Source organism: Anguilla anguilla, chromosome 6, assembly GCF_013347855.1.
Source record: "Anguilla anguilla isolate fAngAng1 chromosome 6, fAngAng1.pri, whole genome shotgun sequence".
Classification (NCBI taxonomy): domain Eukaryota; kingdom Metazoa; phylum Chordata; class Actinopteri; order Anguilliformes; family Anguillidae; genus Anguilla; species Anguilla anguilla.
The window spans coordinates 6469699-6484854 of NC_049206.1; the positions used below are offsets into that span (position 1 = coordinate 6469699).

Below are 15156 nucleotides of genomic sequence, written 5' to 3' on the forward strand. Positions count from 1 at the left end.
TAAATATAATAATAGAATAATACAAATTAAAAAAAACATTCCAAAAAGACCTACTCTTCAGAGGGTTAAGAAGAATATGGAGCGGAGTATTAGTGCATCAAAAGAATGTGTGGAATAGCCAATGGACTGAAATACAGACAGCAGACTAAGGATACAGCTACATGATGCATTTACAGGAACATGTACATCTGCGTTACAATAACTTCAGCTGAGCACTTGTGTTTTGCCGTTTCTTAACTGCACTAGGGTAAAAATGAAGAGGAAACATATGGAGATTGCAGTCTCAGGAGTGGAGGGTTTATGTGAGCTGCTGTTGGATCCACTTTAATACGTTCACTTCCCTCGCTCTATTCCCTTGAGTAAGCCATACAGTGCCGTGCAACAAGTGAACTTAACAGGTGCACTGGAAGGGAGGATAAATTAGGAACAAACGAAAAAAACGGGCGTGAGCAGCCCTTTAGCATTCTATACCCTCGGCAGGAGGGAGGAAAGTTTAGGGATTGAGGGAATGTAATTGCGCACTCCTCTTTCATAAATTGGAACCGAACACCACTTGGTTTCATCTCAGCAATTCGGGGATTCCCCCCTTGAAGCAAGGGGAGAAAGCAGTAAACTCAGATCTAAACGCAGCCGTAGTGTTTGGAGAGCATGAGGCTTAGGGGCAGTGCTGGTGGGTGGAGTTAGAGGGCTTGGGGGTGGGGCTAAGGGTGGAGTTAGAGGCAGGGGTTTTGCGTGGAGTTAGAGGGCTGAGAGGCAGGGGTTTTGGGTGGAGTTAGAGGGCTGAGAGGCAGGGGTTTTGGGTGGAGTTAGAGGGCTGAGAGGTGGAGTTTGGGGTGGAGTTAGAGGGCTGAGAGGCGGGGCGGGGTGGTGGAGTTAGAGAGCTGAGAGGCAGGGCTGGGGGTGGAGTTAGAGTCAGGGCTGGGGGGTGGTGTTAGGGAGCTGAGAGGCGGGGTTGGGATTGGGGGGGGTGGCGTGGGTTTTCTTTCACTCCTTCATGCAGACGTTGCAGCGGCTGGTGGTCTGCCGCTGCTGCCACGCCTCCTTCAGTGTGCCGGCAGCGGGGGCGGGGCTAAACTGCTCGGCCACGCCCACGCGCGTCAGCCAGAAGCTGTAGGCGCTGGAGAAGTAGTGGCAGGTGCCGCGCGGGCCCTGGCACTCGATGAAGGGCTGGCTGCGGAAGTCCTTCAGGCAGCTGCCCGCCGAGGTGAGCGACTGCCCGCCGCCCTCGTCGCCCGAGCCCGTGTGCTGCAAGGCAGACCTCACGCCCTCAGTTACGCTGGCGTGGACGGCACGGTCACACACACGCACGTACGCACGCACGTACGCACACGCGCATGTATGCAGGCACGTACGCACACGCGCGTACGAATGCACGTACGCACACTCGCATGTATGCAGGCACGTACGCACACGCGCGTACGAATGCACGTACGCACACTCGCATGTATGCATGTACACATATACGCACTCACATCCAGACATGCACGCATGTGCGCGCTCACATGCGCAAATGCAAACATGCACATATACACAGTGGACACAGACACACACACATATGCCATCATTCTTACACACACAGACACAGACCGACTTGCGGACACTGTCACACTCACACACACACATGCACACACGAACATACACACACATAGACACATATAGAGACAAACTCACATGCACTCTCACACTGAAAAACACAGACACACAGACACATACACACACACACACGTGCATGCACACACGAACATACACACACATAGACACATAGAGACAAACTCACATGCACTCTCACACTGAAACACACACACACACACACACACACACACGTGCATGCACACACGAACATACACACGCGTAGACACATATAGAGACAAACTCACATGCACTCTCACACTGAAACACACACACACACATACACACACACACACGGCCATATGCAAACTCACATGCACGGTCACTCTGGGACGCACGCAGGCCCGCTCACCATGAGGAAGGAGTACCCCGCCCACAGGCTCCTCCAGCGCGGGGGACAGGGGGGCGTGTCGCCGTCCTGGCTGTGCACGGCCACGGCGGGGGCGGGCGCCTCGCACACCGCGCAGCGGCTGACGTGCCGGCGGATCTCGGGGCCCGACGCGGGCGCGGCGGGCGCCGCCGCCGTGGTGGACAGCCAGTACGACTTGTCGTTCCGCCCGGCGTAGTCGCAGGCGGCCACGTTGCAGTACGAGAACGGCATGGTGCTGAAGACCCTCAGACACGACCCGGCCTGACCTGGGGGGATGGGACGTCGCCGTGAGCTCTGTGTGTGTGTGTGTGTGTGTGTGTGTGTGTGTGTGGGTGGTGTGTGTGTGTGTGTGTGTGTGCCTGTGTGTGTGTGTGTGTGTGTGTGTGTGTGTCTGTGTGTGAGAGTGTGTGTGTGTGCGTGTGTGAGAGTGTGTGTTTGTGTGTGTGTGCATACCTATGTCTGTGTGTATGCATCTGTATGTCCTGTATGTGTGTGTGTGTGTGTGTGTGAGAGTGTATGTGTGTGTGCATGTGTGTGTGAGAGTGTGTGTGTGTGTGCATGTGTGTTTGTGTGTATGTGTGTGTGTGTGTGTGTGCATACCTATGTCTGTGTGTATGTATCTGTATGTCCTGTATTTGTGTGTGTGTGTGCGTGTGTGTGTGTGAGTGGGTGTGTACGTTTGTGTCAGGTGTATGTTCATACCAAGGTCCTGTGTGTGCGCTTTCTCCTGCCCCTCCAGGTATAGTAAACTGTAGCCATTCCACATAGTGACCATGTCTACTGGACAAACAGGAATCTCTTCTGATTGGCTGTGGATCACCAACAGGAAGCCATGACTGTAGGTCCTGGAAGTACCTGAGGGTCCCTGCTCACCTGGCGGACCAGGGGCCCCTAAGAGAGAAATGTCCTTCTCTTTAGCAGGGTACAGCGCTTAACCTACACTGTAAATATGCAGTCTTACAAAAATCAATAACATTATTTAAAAAGCTATACATTTGCTGTGGATATAAAGCCGAACAGAAGTAACGCAAGTGAAATGAAAATTAGGAAGATGGCGATGGACCACTATCATATGCTCATGCAAGTGTTCACGTGCATAGGTGTGTTTGAACGAAAGTGCTCGAGTCCATCCTGTGGGGGTGTAGTTTTTGGTTACGGTCCCGGGACGTCTGGCAGTGTTACCTTGAGGTCCCGCAAACCCTCGCACTCCGTCAATGCCAGGCTCTCCCGGAACTCCGGCTGGTCCCGGGGTTCCGACTGTACCTGGTAATCCAGGTGACCCTGGCTGACCCTTTCTCCCTGGTATGGACACATGTGCGTGCACACACACACACACACACACACACACACACACACATATGCATACGCAGAAAAAAACTTGCTGAATGCACACATTCTGTATGTGCACACATGTCCACCGCTTTCTGAAACAGGTGACGCTAATTGACTCAGTTTCCGCAGAAACCGGCCTCACCTGCAGGACCTTCTTCTCCGCTTGGTCCCGGGTTGCCAGGAGGCCCCGGAGGACCAGGAGGACCAGGGGGGCCCAGCGAACCGGGTCTGGGGAACGGATCAGGGTTCACCAAATCCCCAGGAGGACCTTTGGCACCTTCAGAGCGACACGGGGACAGATGGTCGGATGAGAAAGGAAGTGGAAGAAAGGCAAAAAAAAAAAAAAAGAAAGAGAGAGGGAAAGAAGAAGAGCAGTGATGGAGGAAGGGGAAGTAGAGTGGAGCGGCAGAGAGTGAAATCATGTTGCTGTGTGCGTGTCTGTGTGTGTGTGTGCAAAAGCAGAACTCCTGTGATGGGGGGCGGGGGAGGGGGACGAGTTCCTGCAGGGCGTGTCACGGCACCCACCTGGCTCTCCAGTCATCCCTTTGTCTCCTCTGCATCCTGGGGGGCCAGCAGGGCCGGGGATGCCCCCGGTCCCTGGGATACCCATCATTCCCATCAGCCCTTTTGCGCCTGGATGAGAGGACGTCCATTATCAGCACATACCACAAGAGATACTGTATCCATTATCACCAAACAGTAGGAGAAATAATGTTTCGGTGGACTGTGTATACTCATGAATATAATATCCATTATCAGCAAACAATGGGAGAAATAATGTGTCAGTGGACTGTGTCCTCTCATAAATATAATATCCATTATCAGCAGAGACAGGGAGAAATAATGTTTCAGTGGACTGTGTACACTCATAAATTAAATATAATATCCATTATCACCAAACACTGGGAGAAATAATGTACCACTGGACTGTGCATACTCATGAATAATATATCCATTATCAGCAAGCGCTGGGAATAATAATCAGTGCTCTGTACACACGCATTAAAAGCAATGTCCATTATCAGGACATAGCGTGAGGTACACCACAGCCAGAGTGAGCGAGCGAGCAGTGGTGTCCAGCGGCTTTCCCATTGGCTGTGACTCCTGTGGAGGAGGGGCTTTACCTTTGGAACCCGGTGGCCCTGGAAACCCTGGGCTTCCTGGGAGTCCTCTGGGACCCGCCTCCCCCTTCGGACCTGGGGGTCCTGGTAAACCGGGATCCCCGATTTCCCCCCGAAATGGAAGCACCGTCCCCGGCAGCCCAATAACCCCTGGCGGCCCTAACACACACGCACACACACAATACCTAAGAGACGCACAACACACGCACAAACACACAGTACACACACACACACACACACGCACACAAAATACCTAAGATAGACGCACATCACACGCACAAACACACACACACACACACGCACAAACACACAGTACACACACACAAGCACAAACACACACACACACACACACACAAAATACCTAAGATAGACGCACATCACACACACACACACACACACGCACAAACACACACAAACATGCACATGCTTACTCACACACGCACACATGTACATGCACACACACACACGCACACACACACATACACACACAGACACACACAGAAAGCACTCACCTGGTTGCCCGGGACTACCAGGATTACCAGGCTCTCCTGGTGGTCCATGGTTGACATCATAGCAGTCTCTGCCAGGAACACCAGCATCACCAGGGAGTCCTGGTTCACCTGTGTGGAGATCACATGGACAGCTGAGAGAGACATCAGAGACACCAGACACTGCTGTGGAGTACGTCTGATATTAGTACCTGATCACCACTCTGGGATGTACTGTATAATAGTGAATAATCTCCACTCTGGGGTGTACTGCATAATAGTGAATAATCTCCACTCTGCGGTGTACTGCATAATAGTGAATAATCTCCACTCTGGGGTGTGCTGTATAATAATGAACAATCTTCACTCTGGGGTGTGCTGTATAATAGTGAATAATCTCCACTCTGGGGTGTGCTGTATAATAATGAACAACTCCACTCTGGGGTGTACTGTATAATAGTGAATAATCTCCACTCTGGGGTGTGCTGTATAATAATGAACAATCTTAACTCTGGGTGTATTGTATAATAGTAAATAATCACTACTCTGGGGTGTGTTGTATAATAGAAAATATTTACTGATCTGTGCTGCATATTAGTGAACATTTACTAGTCTGGGGTGTGTTGTACAATTGTAAACTTCACTACTCTGGGCTGTGCTGTATAATAGTAAATATTCATTACGCCGGGGTGTGCTGGGTGTCAAATCTTACGCACCTGGTGACCCCTCACGCCCCCTCTGTCCTTTGGGACCCCAGAGAGATGTGCCTTTTGGTCCAGGGCTGCCTGTAGGTCCCTGGTCCCCGGGGAATCCTTGGGGTCCCCTGGGGCCCCACTCACCACTGCCTGAGAAAGCGAGAGTGATCAGACTCTGAAGTTTGGGGAGTCCTCAGAACATACATACACACACACACACACACACACACACACACACACACACTCACACCGGTAAAGAGAACGTAAGTGCCTGCAAATCCATCCGAAAAATGTAACATCCAAACTAGATGATGATGAAGAAAGGGGTACTTCCACACACTGAACTCAACGCTCCCAAACAAATGTAACGGCATCAGCAAATCATATGCACACGCATACACACATGCGTGCACACACACACACACACACACACACATACACACACACACACGCACACACACGCACACACACGCACACACACGTATGGAGCCTTGGCTCATTGACATGTGCAAGGTAGTGTAATGTGTCGTAATGAGTGTAATGTAATGTTGCACTGTCGGTGTGCTCGCTCACCCTGTCCCAGGACAACTCACCTCTGCTCCCTCTCTCTCCCTTCACGCCTCTCAGACCATCCAGACCGGCGATACCTGGAGGTCCTGGGGCACCTGATCGACAGCAACACTCAAGAGTGTCAACCGCAAGCAACGGTCAAGGAAAGGCATCCGTCCGTCAAATCAAACTGTGTTTCGGGGTTTGAACTGTACCTGAGGGGCCAGGGTTTCCTGGGGGCCCCGGACGGCCGCTTGGTCCTGGTGGCCCTGCTGGGCCGGCATACCCCTGTGCACCCGTCAGACCTGGGAAACCAGGTGGTCCTGCACATACGCACGCACGCGCACACGCACACGCACACGCACACACCAAAGAACAGAAAATGTGGAGTAACAGAGTATGGTGGGGAGTATGGAGTAGGGGAATAAGTAAGCAAGCATGGATTAGGAGAATATGCTACAGTTATGAGTGCGTGAGTGAGTGAGTGAGTGAGGGGTAGATGAGCATATGAGCAAGCTTGTAGTAGAGATGTAGGAGAGTGAGGGATTGAGTGAGGGGCAGGGTAGTGAGTGAGCATATACTAGAAGTTCTTAACTGAACATTCTAAATGCAGAAATCACTACCGCTAATCTAAGTAACAGCGTTCTAGAACGCTGAGAGAAACATTCCAAAAGACTGACTCTTCAGGGGGTTAACTGAAATGAGTGTTGCTGATTGGCCAGACTGCCTTCACACCTGACTCCCAGGTAAAGGGAGGGTGGAGAACCAGCAGTTCTCGGCCCCTGAGGACCCTGTTTTGAGTGACAGGGATGTGGGAAGTAGAGCAGCGCAGGGGTGGGTATGGGTACTGGAGTAGGGGACGCTGCAGGGGCACACATTACCTGGAGGCCCTGGTGGGCCAGGGCATGCTTTGGGACCAGGGCCCCCCCTTTTCCCTGTGAGGCCAGAGAAACCTGGGTCCCCTCTGTCACCCTTCAAACCCGCACCACCTGCAGCGAGGACACAACTGGTCACACTCGGGCAGGTGGACCATGTGCAGTAGACACACCTCATACAGGTACTGTGCACTCAGAGACACACATAGTTTACACAGACACATAGAGTGAGTGCAACAGTGTAAATATATAAATATATATATATATATATATATAGCGAATATGAGTCCGTCACCTGGTTTTCCTCCATCTCCTGGGGGACCAGGCAGTCCAGGTGGCCCCGGATTGTTCACTGAGTCTCCGATGTCACCTGATCAAAGACGGAAAGGCGACTCACCAGCCAATGAGGATGCATGCTACATCCCTGGGTCCCCTCCCCCAAAACCTTTCTGTCTCCTCCTCCATGACGTCACAGCCTCCTTCCCTATGACCTCACAGTCTCATCCTCTATGACCTCACAGTCACCAGCTCCATGACCTCACGGTGTCCTTCCCCAAAAACCATCCAGCCTCCTCCCCCACATGCAGTGTTAGGGCTAGTCGGTCCCCTCTTTCTGCCTCCTCACCTTTCATTCCGGAGTACCCAAACGGACCGGGGGGTCCGGGGGGGCCACTGTGCCCAAGGTCACCCTGTGGGAAAAGCCCAACTCCATCAGTAAGAACACCACTCACTTCAGGTGTAGCCGCCTGGTGAGTCCTTGTCCGCTAACCACCAGCAGGGACAGCACTGAGGGCCAAACCCTTACAGACACAGGACGCAGACCGGACTGCTAAGGTGTGTCATCGACATCGCATTGACATTGCAACACATCAGAATATGCTGGTGAACATACAAATTACTCGTGCTTTCAGATTCGCAATGCATTTTAAAAACAGTGATGTCAAACAAATTCACTATTTTTTTTTAAAAGCGTCGTATGCGTATTTACTGCATATGTTTGTGTATACCATTCCTGTGAAAGAACAGGCAGCCACTGCACACACCTGGTCTCCCGGGAAACCGAGTGACCCATTGCACCCCAGGCCTCCAGGTACCCCGGGATGGCCCGGTAGGCCAGGTGGGCCAGCCCCTGGTATCCCTGATTGACCTGGCGACCCAGCGAAACCTGGCAACCCGTCCTGGCCGGACTGGCCACTGCTGCCTGGCCGTCCTTTCTGACCTAAAATAAGATTTAAAAAAAAAGAAATCACAGGATGCCTCCGTTTACTTACACGAACACTTAAATAAGAATAAACACTTGCAGGCCTTGCAACTGTAGCTGGTGTTTTACACAAATGCGATACGATCGAGCTGATGAAATAATTAAGAGCGGAAGTTGGCACAAAATCCTGAAACGGGTTGCGCACCCCTCGATTTAGGGAATGACAAAAGTGGACCCCGGCTTTCCCAAAATCGCTCTCACCTCTGGGACCAGTGAATCCCTGTGGTCCCCGCAATTGGTCCCCCTTTACCCCTTTGAACATGCTCCTGGATCCAGGCTTCCCAGGTTGGCCTCGTGGCCCTTACCGGAGAGAACAGAGGCGGTGAGATGCGCAAAACTGCACCCCACTGGTTCACTCAGCACACCCTCAAAACAGATTTTTAACACACCTGCGTGTCTAGTCAAGAACAACACATTTTGTGTTACTTTCAGCACAGTCCGTGTGAAAATCTCCCTTCGCAACACATAAATAGTATATTTTTGAAACACAAAAGTAGTAACTTTGACAATGGGTTGAAAGTAGCGTAAAAGTGTGTTGGATATTAACACATCTTTTCTTAGAGTCTCACCTTTGCAAAAAGTATTTAGTATCAGTCCAATTTAGTTTGAAAAGCTTCACTGCAGGTTTTTTTGTTAAAATACCGTACTTTGTCTTCAGCTGAAAAGCTCCATTGTTTAACACATAGGAAGGTAAACATCACAGTTAACAACAATGAATAAGCGGCTAAGGTGAATAACGTGGTCGAGGCGATTAAGTAAATCTGCTAGTGCTCTTATTCGTGTTTGCCTATTCACACTTCACTTCACTTCACTTCACTTCACTTCACTTCACTTCACTTCACTTCACTTCACTTCACTTCACTTCACTTCACTTCACTTCACTTCACTTCACTTCACTTCACTTCACTTCACTTCACTTCACTTCACTTCACTTCAGTCCAGTCCAGTCCAGTCCAGTCCAGTCCAGTCCAGTCCAGTCCAGTCCAGTCGTATCAGTATGGTGCTTTTCACAGAGACGGCATCAGAAAGATGCGCATGTGCGTGCCATGTATCACTGACGTTGTCTGTGTGTCTGCGCTGCTGTCAGTTACCTTTTTCCCCTTTCAGCCCCGTGGGTCCAGGTGGCCCAGCAGGGCCATCGATGCCTGGCTCCCCTTTCCTTCCTTGCCGTCCGATGGGGCCTGGCCGTCCAGGTAAAGCAGATCCGGCGTTGCCAGGGGGGCCGCGGTTACCTGTACGAACGTGACACCTCAGTCGGTGCGTACGGTGACATAGCCTCCGTCTGTGACATCACGGTGACATCACGGTCACACAGCGGGTCTGTGAGAGGTGCACCTACGACAGCGGAGCGTGCCGGTCTCCGCCCTCGCCAAGGCGCACTCTGGTACGGGACATTCTCGTACCTTTCGCCCCGCGTTGCCCCAGATTTCCGGGGTCCCCCGAGGTTCCTGGGGGGCCGGGAGGTCCAGGGTGCCCAGGGGGTCCCGGAGGACCCAAGTCACCAGAAGGCCCCTTCCTGACTCTGCCAGGCTGGCCGACCTCTCCCAGCATGCCTTTCTCTCCAGGATAACCTAGTGAATTCAGTTTGATTCAAGTTAAAATCTCTAAGGTGCAAGATCACGCATATGCGATTGGATTGTCAACAGAACATTCTAGTGCTGGTGTAACAATCACTACTGGCAACTGAATGCAAATGAGTTCTAGAAAACACTGACTTAGAAAAAAAAATCCTACTCTTCAATGGGTTACAATGTTTATTGTCCAGCTTGGATAATAACAGGATTTTTTCTGGCTGAAAGACAGGAATGGACACGTACACACACACACACACACACACACACACACACACACACACAGACGCACACATACACACACACACACACACACCTTCACACACGGACACACACAATGGTGCAGGAGCTCTCCAGAGATCCCCTTGGTCAGTCCCTGAATTTCTCTGGGAGAAGGTCAAATGGGAGTGCAGGAACAGAACTGGAGAGCTCGGCCCAGCAGGACAGCTCACCTGGGGAGCCCTTGGAGCCTTTGTCCCCGGGGGGGCCCTGCTGGCCTGGGGGCCCAGGTTCATCGGTACAGGGGCATGGGCAGGGGCTGGGCGGACCTGTCAGGCCTGGGTCCCCCCTCTCTCCCTGGTCCCCTTTCCGACCCCCTCTGCCGGGCTGTCCTCGGGGTCCTGAGGAGACGCCACAGCACAGGGGTGGCCAGCACCCAAAAAAATTCCCCCTCAGTAATGGTTCTTATGGGGGCTTTGCCATCGCTCCTTAACAGAGGTGGAAAGTCCAGGGGTCAGAACGTAGAAGTCCTGCCACGCGTTTCTTCTGCCCATGAACTCAGCCAGCTGACTGCACCAATTAGTTCCTCCTACTGTACGAAGAACTGTCCTAATCAGCAAATCCAGGCGACGGGAACAAAACACTGGAGGAGGACTTTTACTTTCTGAACCTGGATTTTCCACATTCCTTTATAATGACCTCACTGTACCGTACCTTCTGATCCCGGTAGGCCTGGAGGGCCACGAGCTGCTTTCGGCCCAGGTGTCCCAGGTAGCCCAGGTAGGCCCGGAGGTCCCGGGGGTCCTTGAGCACCCCTGCCCTCGCCGGGCTGCCCCCTTGGCCCCCGGAGGCCACTTCGACCTGGTGGCCCAGGTGGTCCCTGGAGGCTCGCCCCAGGACGGCCTGGGTGTCCTGGATCACCCGGAACCCCTCTTACCCCTGCAAGAGGAATGCATGATCAATCAAACAATCAATCAATCAATCAATCAACCACTCACTCACTCACTCAATCAATCAATTCATTAGTCAATCAATCAACCAGTCAATCAATCTCTCAATCAGTCAGTCAATCAATCACACAATCAATCAATCAATCAAATAAAAATACTCATGAAACCAAAATGAATAAAATTACCCTTAAATAAAAGCAGAGAATCAGCACTTTAACCACATGACAATTGTTTAAATACAAATCTAAAATTTTGGAATGCAAAGCCAAATTAAAAAAAAAAAAGAAGTCTTTGTCCCAAACGTCATGGAGGGCACCGTAGAGCCACACATTCATGCGTAAGGCCTGTCTGCAGGTAGCCCATGGTTTTTTTGTTTTGTTTTTTTTTGTCTTGGTACCTGTGGTTACTCCTGGGTACCCAGGATCGCCTCTCCTTCCCTTAGGGCCGGCAGAACCGGAATGTCCCGGAAAACCTGGAAGGCCTGGAACGCCCGGATCACCTGACCAGAAGCAGACACAGTTCCAGGTCCCTCTGCTCCAGTTACCGCCCACCCCCCCCCCCCCCCCCCCCAAAATCACACGCACTCATTCACCAAACGAAAACCAACAGGACACTCACCGGCTGGCCCAGGGTCACCCTGCGGTCCTGGTGGGCCGGGTTTCGGGTTTATACATGGCAGTGTGTCACCTGTACCATGCCGACACAGAACAATTCATTTCTGGTATTTTATTTGCAAATTTATCTGGTGTTTGACAAAAAAACAAAAAAAAACATTGTTACAGTGCTGGCTTTGTCAAAACCATCGTTTCTGGCCAGTCTACAGCCAAAGGCTAAATCCCTACTCACGTTCTGGGGTGCACTAAGGAAGTAAAGTGAATTGGAAAAGGAGGTTTTTCAGTTATTGCTCGTTAATTTAACTGCTCATGTTAAGCCTGTCATTTGCCTGGGATTTCATACGTTAATGAACTGCTATAGAGGATGTAATTGATTAAGTATTTGGTTACACATGGTTTTGCCAAGTAATTGTTGCACAGACGCCTTTGATTGAAGTGAACAGATTTCCTATTCCCTTCTGTTGGAAAAGAATGTACTTTTCTAAAGGTGGGGTCCTTACCTTTGACGCCTTTTGTTCCCTGGAGCCCTGTCTTCCCCGGGGGGCCCGGATCTCCCTGGGGACCCGGCACCCCCACCGGGCCCGCAATCCCAGGGCCTGGCGGTCCGGTGGGTCCTGGGGGGCCTCTGAACCCATCTGGTCCTGGGTACCCTCTGTCACCCAGCAACCCTGAGTGACCGTCACCCTAAGAGACCAAACAGTCAAACCCAGAGAAGCCAAACCCCTCCATCGCGGTCTGCAGTGGTGGCCACGGAGCACGACCTCTGTCTGTGATTGTGCTGTGGCAAGTGAGTGTGGGAACTTTGACCTCTGACCTCGTTGTGAGCACAGACCCCTTTGGACTTCCCCAGATACTCTACTTTTGTGTTCCATCCTAACTACGGGAAGTTCCAGTGCTTTATTACATCATAAAACAGCCCACCTACCAGAAGATAAAACAAGCCAGAATGAGCCAGGTTGTTTGGACTCCATTTGCATTGGAAAGAGACCTTTCAGTGGTCAGAGCACAGCGTTGAGTATCTGGGGAGTCCGTGGAAAGTGTGGTGTGTGCCGCTAACACGCAACCCTGTCGGAGCTGCAGCAGGTGGCGTTACCGGTGGTCCGGGGTCCCCTGGGAAACCAGGAGCTCCATCTTCCCCTGTTTCTCCCATGAGACCGGGGGTGCCCCTGGGACCGGGAAAGCCCATCTCACCTTTCACCCCTGAAGAGAAAGACATCCTCCCACTTATATACATGCAATAGCCAGGAAAGCTCATTGAACCCTTAGTGTAGGGGGAGTGGGGAGGGGGGAGGGGAGATTATATTCCCAAAGCTACAAGGTGACTCACCTTTAATGTGTGCCACATAGGGTTCCCCTTTCTGACCTTTTGACCCCAGAAAACCTGGGAACCCTGGATTTCCCTGTAAGCCACAAAAAAACATCATCACTATGAGACAAAATGCATGGGTCATCACTAGGAGACACAAAACACAAGTCATCTCGCTATGAGACATAATACATGAGTGATCACTGAGTAACAATACAGGAGTCATTACTGTGAAACATAATGCACAAGTCATCAGAATGTTGCATCATGCATGAGTCATCTCTACGAGACACGAAACACGTGTCATCGCTATGAGACACGATGCATGACGGGTAATAGAAGCAGCACTGTGTTAGGGGCTAGAGGGGCTTCACTCACATGGTGTCCGGGTCCTCCTGCGTCCCCGCGGGGGCCAGGATCTCCCCTATTGCCCTCTCTGCCAGGCACCCCGGGCTGCCCTGGCTGCCCCCGAGGGCCCACAGGGCCTGGGGCACCGTCCTCCTCACAAAAACACTCCCCTGCACAGCCTGAGGCAAAGGGGCCACGGTCACAGCACATAAACACACAGACAAGCACACATGCATGCACGGCACACTGACAGACACTCACACATGCATGCATGGCACACTGACAGACACTCACACATGCATGCATGCACACTGACAGCCACTCACACATGCATGCATGGCACACTGACAGACACTCACACACGCATGCATGGCACACTGACAGCCACTCACACATGCATGCATGGCACACTGACAGCCACTCACACATGCATGCATGGCACACTGACAGCCACTCACACATGCATGCATGGCACACTGACAGCCACTCACACATGCATGCATGGCACACTGACAGACACTCACACATGCATGCATGGCACACTGACAGACACTCACACACGCATGCATGGCACACTGACAGACACTCACACATGCACCACACATTTACTCAGACAGGCACAAACATGCCTCACACACACACGCACATACAAGCACACACACACGCACACGCATACACACACACACGCACACACACACACACACACACACCTCTCTTTCCTTTTTCCCCCGGAGCTCCAGGTGGGCCTTGGTCTCCTTCATCTCCAGGCTGACCTGGGAGGCAGGCATACCCTGTGGAGCAGAACACAGAACCAGTGAATCACACACACACACATGCACACACACTCCCATACACACACATACACACACAAACGCACGCACACGCGCACACACACACGTGCAGCCCGCTTCAAAACAAATTTGATGTCAGAGGGGTAACCCAGTAAAAGAGAAATCGGCCAAAATATGATAATGGTGGTGATACACTTCTAGTAATATTATGATAATGAAAATAAGATTATGTTAATGAATGAGGATTATTAAGGATAGTTGTTGGGACAGGAAGGACAGATCGCTTACCTCTACAATCTAAGTTTAGCCCCCACCCAAAAGAGACCCTCAGCCAGAGACACACAGCAGGTGATGACATCACACCAGACGAGGAACACAGTGATGACATCACACCAGACGAGGAACACAGCGATGACACCGTGGCAGGTTGAGACACAGTGATGACATCACACCAGACGAGGAACACAGTGATGACATCACACCAGACGAGGAACACAGCGATGACACCATGGCAGGTTGAGACACAGTGATGACATCACACCAGACGAGGAACACAGTGATGGCATCACACCAGACGAGGAACACAGCGATGACACCGTGGCAGGTTGAGACACAGTGATGACATCATGCCAGGCAGGCACATCCCAAGTTCATGATGAAATGACAGCGAGACCACAAATACAACAAGGGGGGCGGGGGGTCTTCTGTGAGTTAAACTGTACTGCAGCTTTATTCATCTGGGACAATCCATTCAGTTATGGGGGTGATCATATACTGACCAGAGGGTAAGCAATGCAATGTGGGGAGGAGGGAGAGGGGGAAGGAGAGAAAGATGGTGGGATGAGTGGAGAGAAGAAAGGGAAGTGTGGATGGTGAGATCCTGTCCTCTCCTCTACCTCTAATAAAAGGAAGGAGAAGAGGGAAGAGGATGGCTCGGGAAAAGTTACTAACTTTAATGTACACAGGACAGGTTGACTGAGCATGCATGCATGTTCTTGTACAGCAACAACCTGTTAACACCCCCCCCCCCCCAATTT

At 51.6% G+C, this 15156-nt stretch overlaps 1 protein-coding gene across 1 annotated transcript in view; it reads right to left on the reverse strand.

Moving 5' to 3' along the window:
• Positions 1-15156, reverse strand: part of LOC118229454 (collagen alpha-4(IV) chain-like) — a 16879-nt gene continuing 1723 nt past the window's right edge. Inside the window, exons 7-33 of the mRNA XM_035421410.1 lie at positions 14039-14119; positions 13359-13507; positions 13002-13074; positions 12768-12874; positions 12175-12358; positions 11679-11747; positions 11458-11559; positions 10825-11049; positions 10344-10511; positions 9724-9891; positions 9412-9552; positions 8522-8620; positions 8103-8278; positions 7685-7748; positions 7355-7429; positions 7066-7173; positions 6400-6507; positions 6229-6300; positions 5657-5785; positions 4965-5072; positions 4456-4611; positions 3857-3964; positions 3474-3608; positions 3182-3298; positions 2702-2890; positions 1982-2265; positions 1-1245 (exon numbers count right to left, since the gene is read on the reverse strand). Coding sequence (XP_035277301.1) covers positions 985-1245; positions 1982-2265; positions 2702-2890; positions 3182-3298; positions 3474-3608; positions 3857-3964; positions 4456-4611; positions 4965-5072; positions 5657-5785; positions 6229-6300; positions 6400-6507; positions 7066-7173; positions 7355-7429; positions 7685-7748; positions 8103-8278; positions 8522-8620; positions 9412-9552; positions 9724-9891; positions 10344-10511; positions 10825-11049; positions 11458-11559; positions 11679-11747; positions 12175-12358; positions 12768-12874; positions 13002-13074; positions 13359-13507; positions 14039-14119 — 3656 coding nt within the window. The 3' untranslated portion in view covers positions 1-984. The remainder of the gene's footprint in view (positions 1246-1981; positions 2266-2701; positions 2891-3181; positions 3299-3473; positions 3609-3856; positions 3965-4455; positions 4612-4964; positions 5073-5656; positions 5786-6228; positions 6301-6399; positions 6508-7065; positions 7174-7354; positions 7430-7684; positions 7749-8102; positions 8279-8521; positions 8621-9411; positions 9553-9723; positions 9892-10343; positions 10512-10824; positions 11050-11457; positions 11560-11678; positions 11748-12174; positions 12359-12767; positions 12875-13001; positions 13075-13358; positions 13508-14038; positions 14120-15156) is intronic.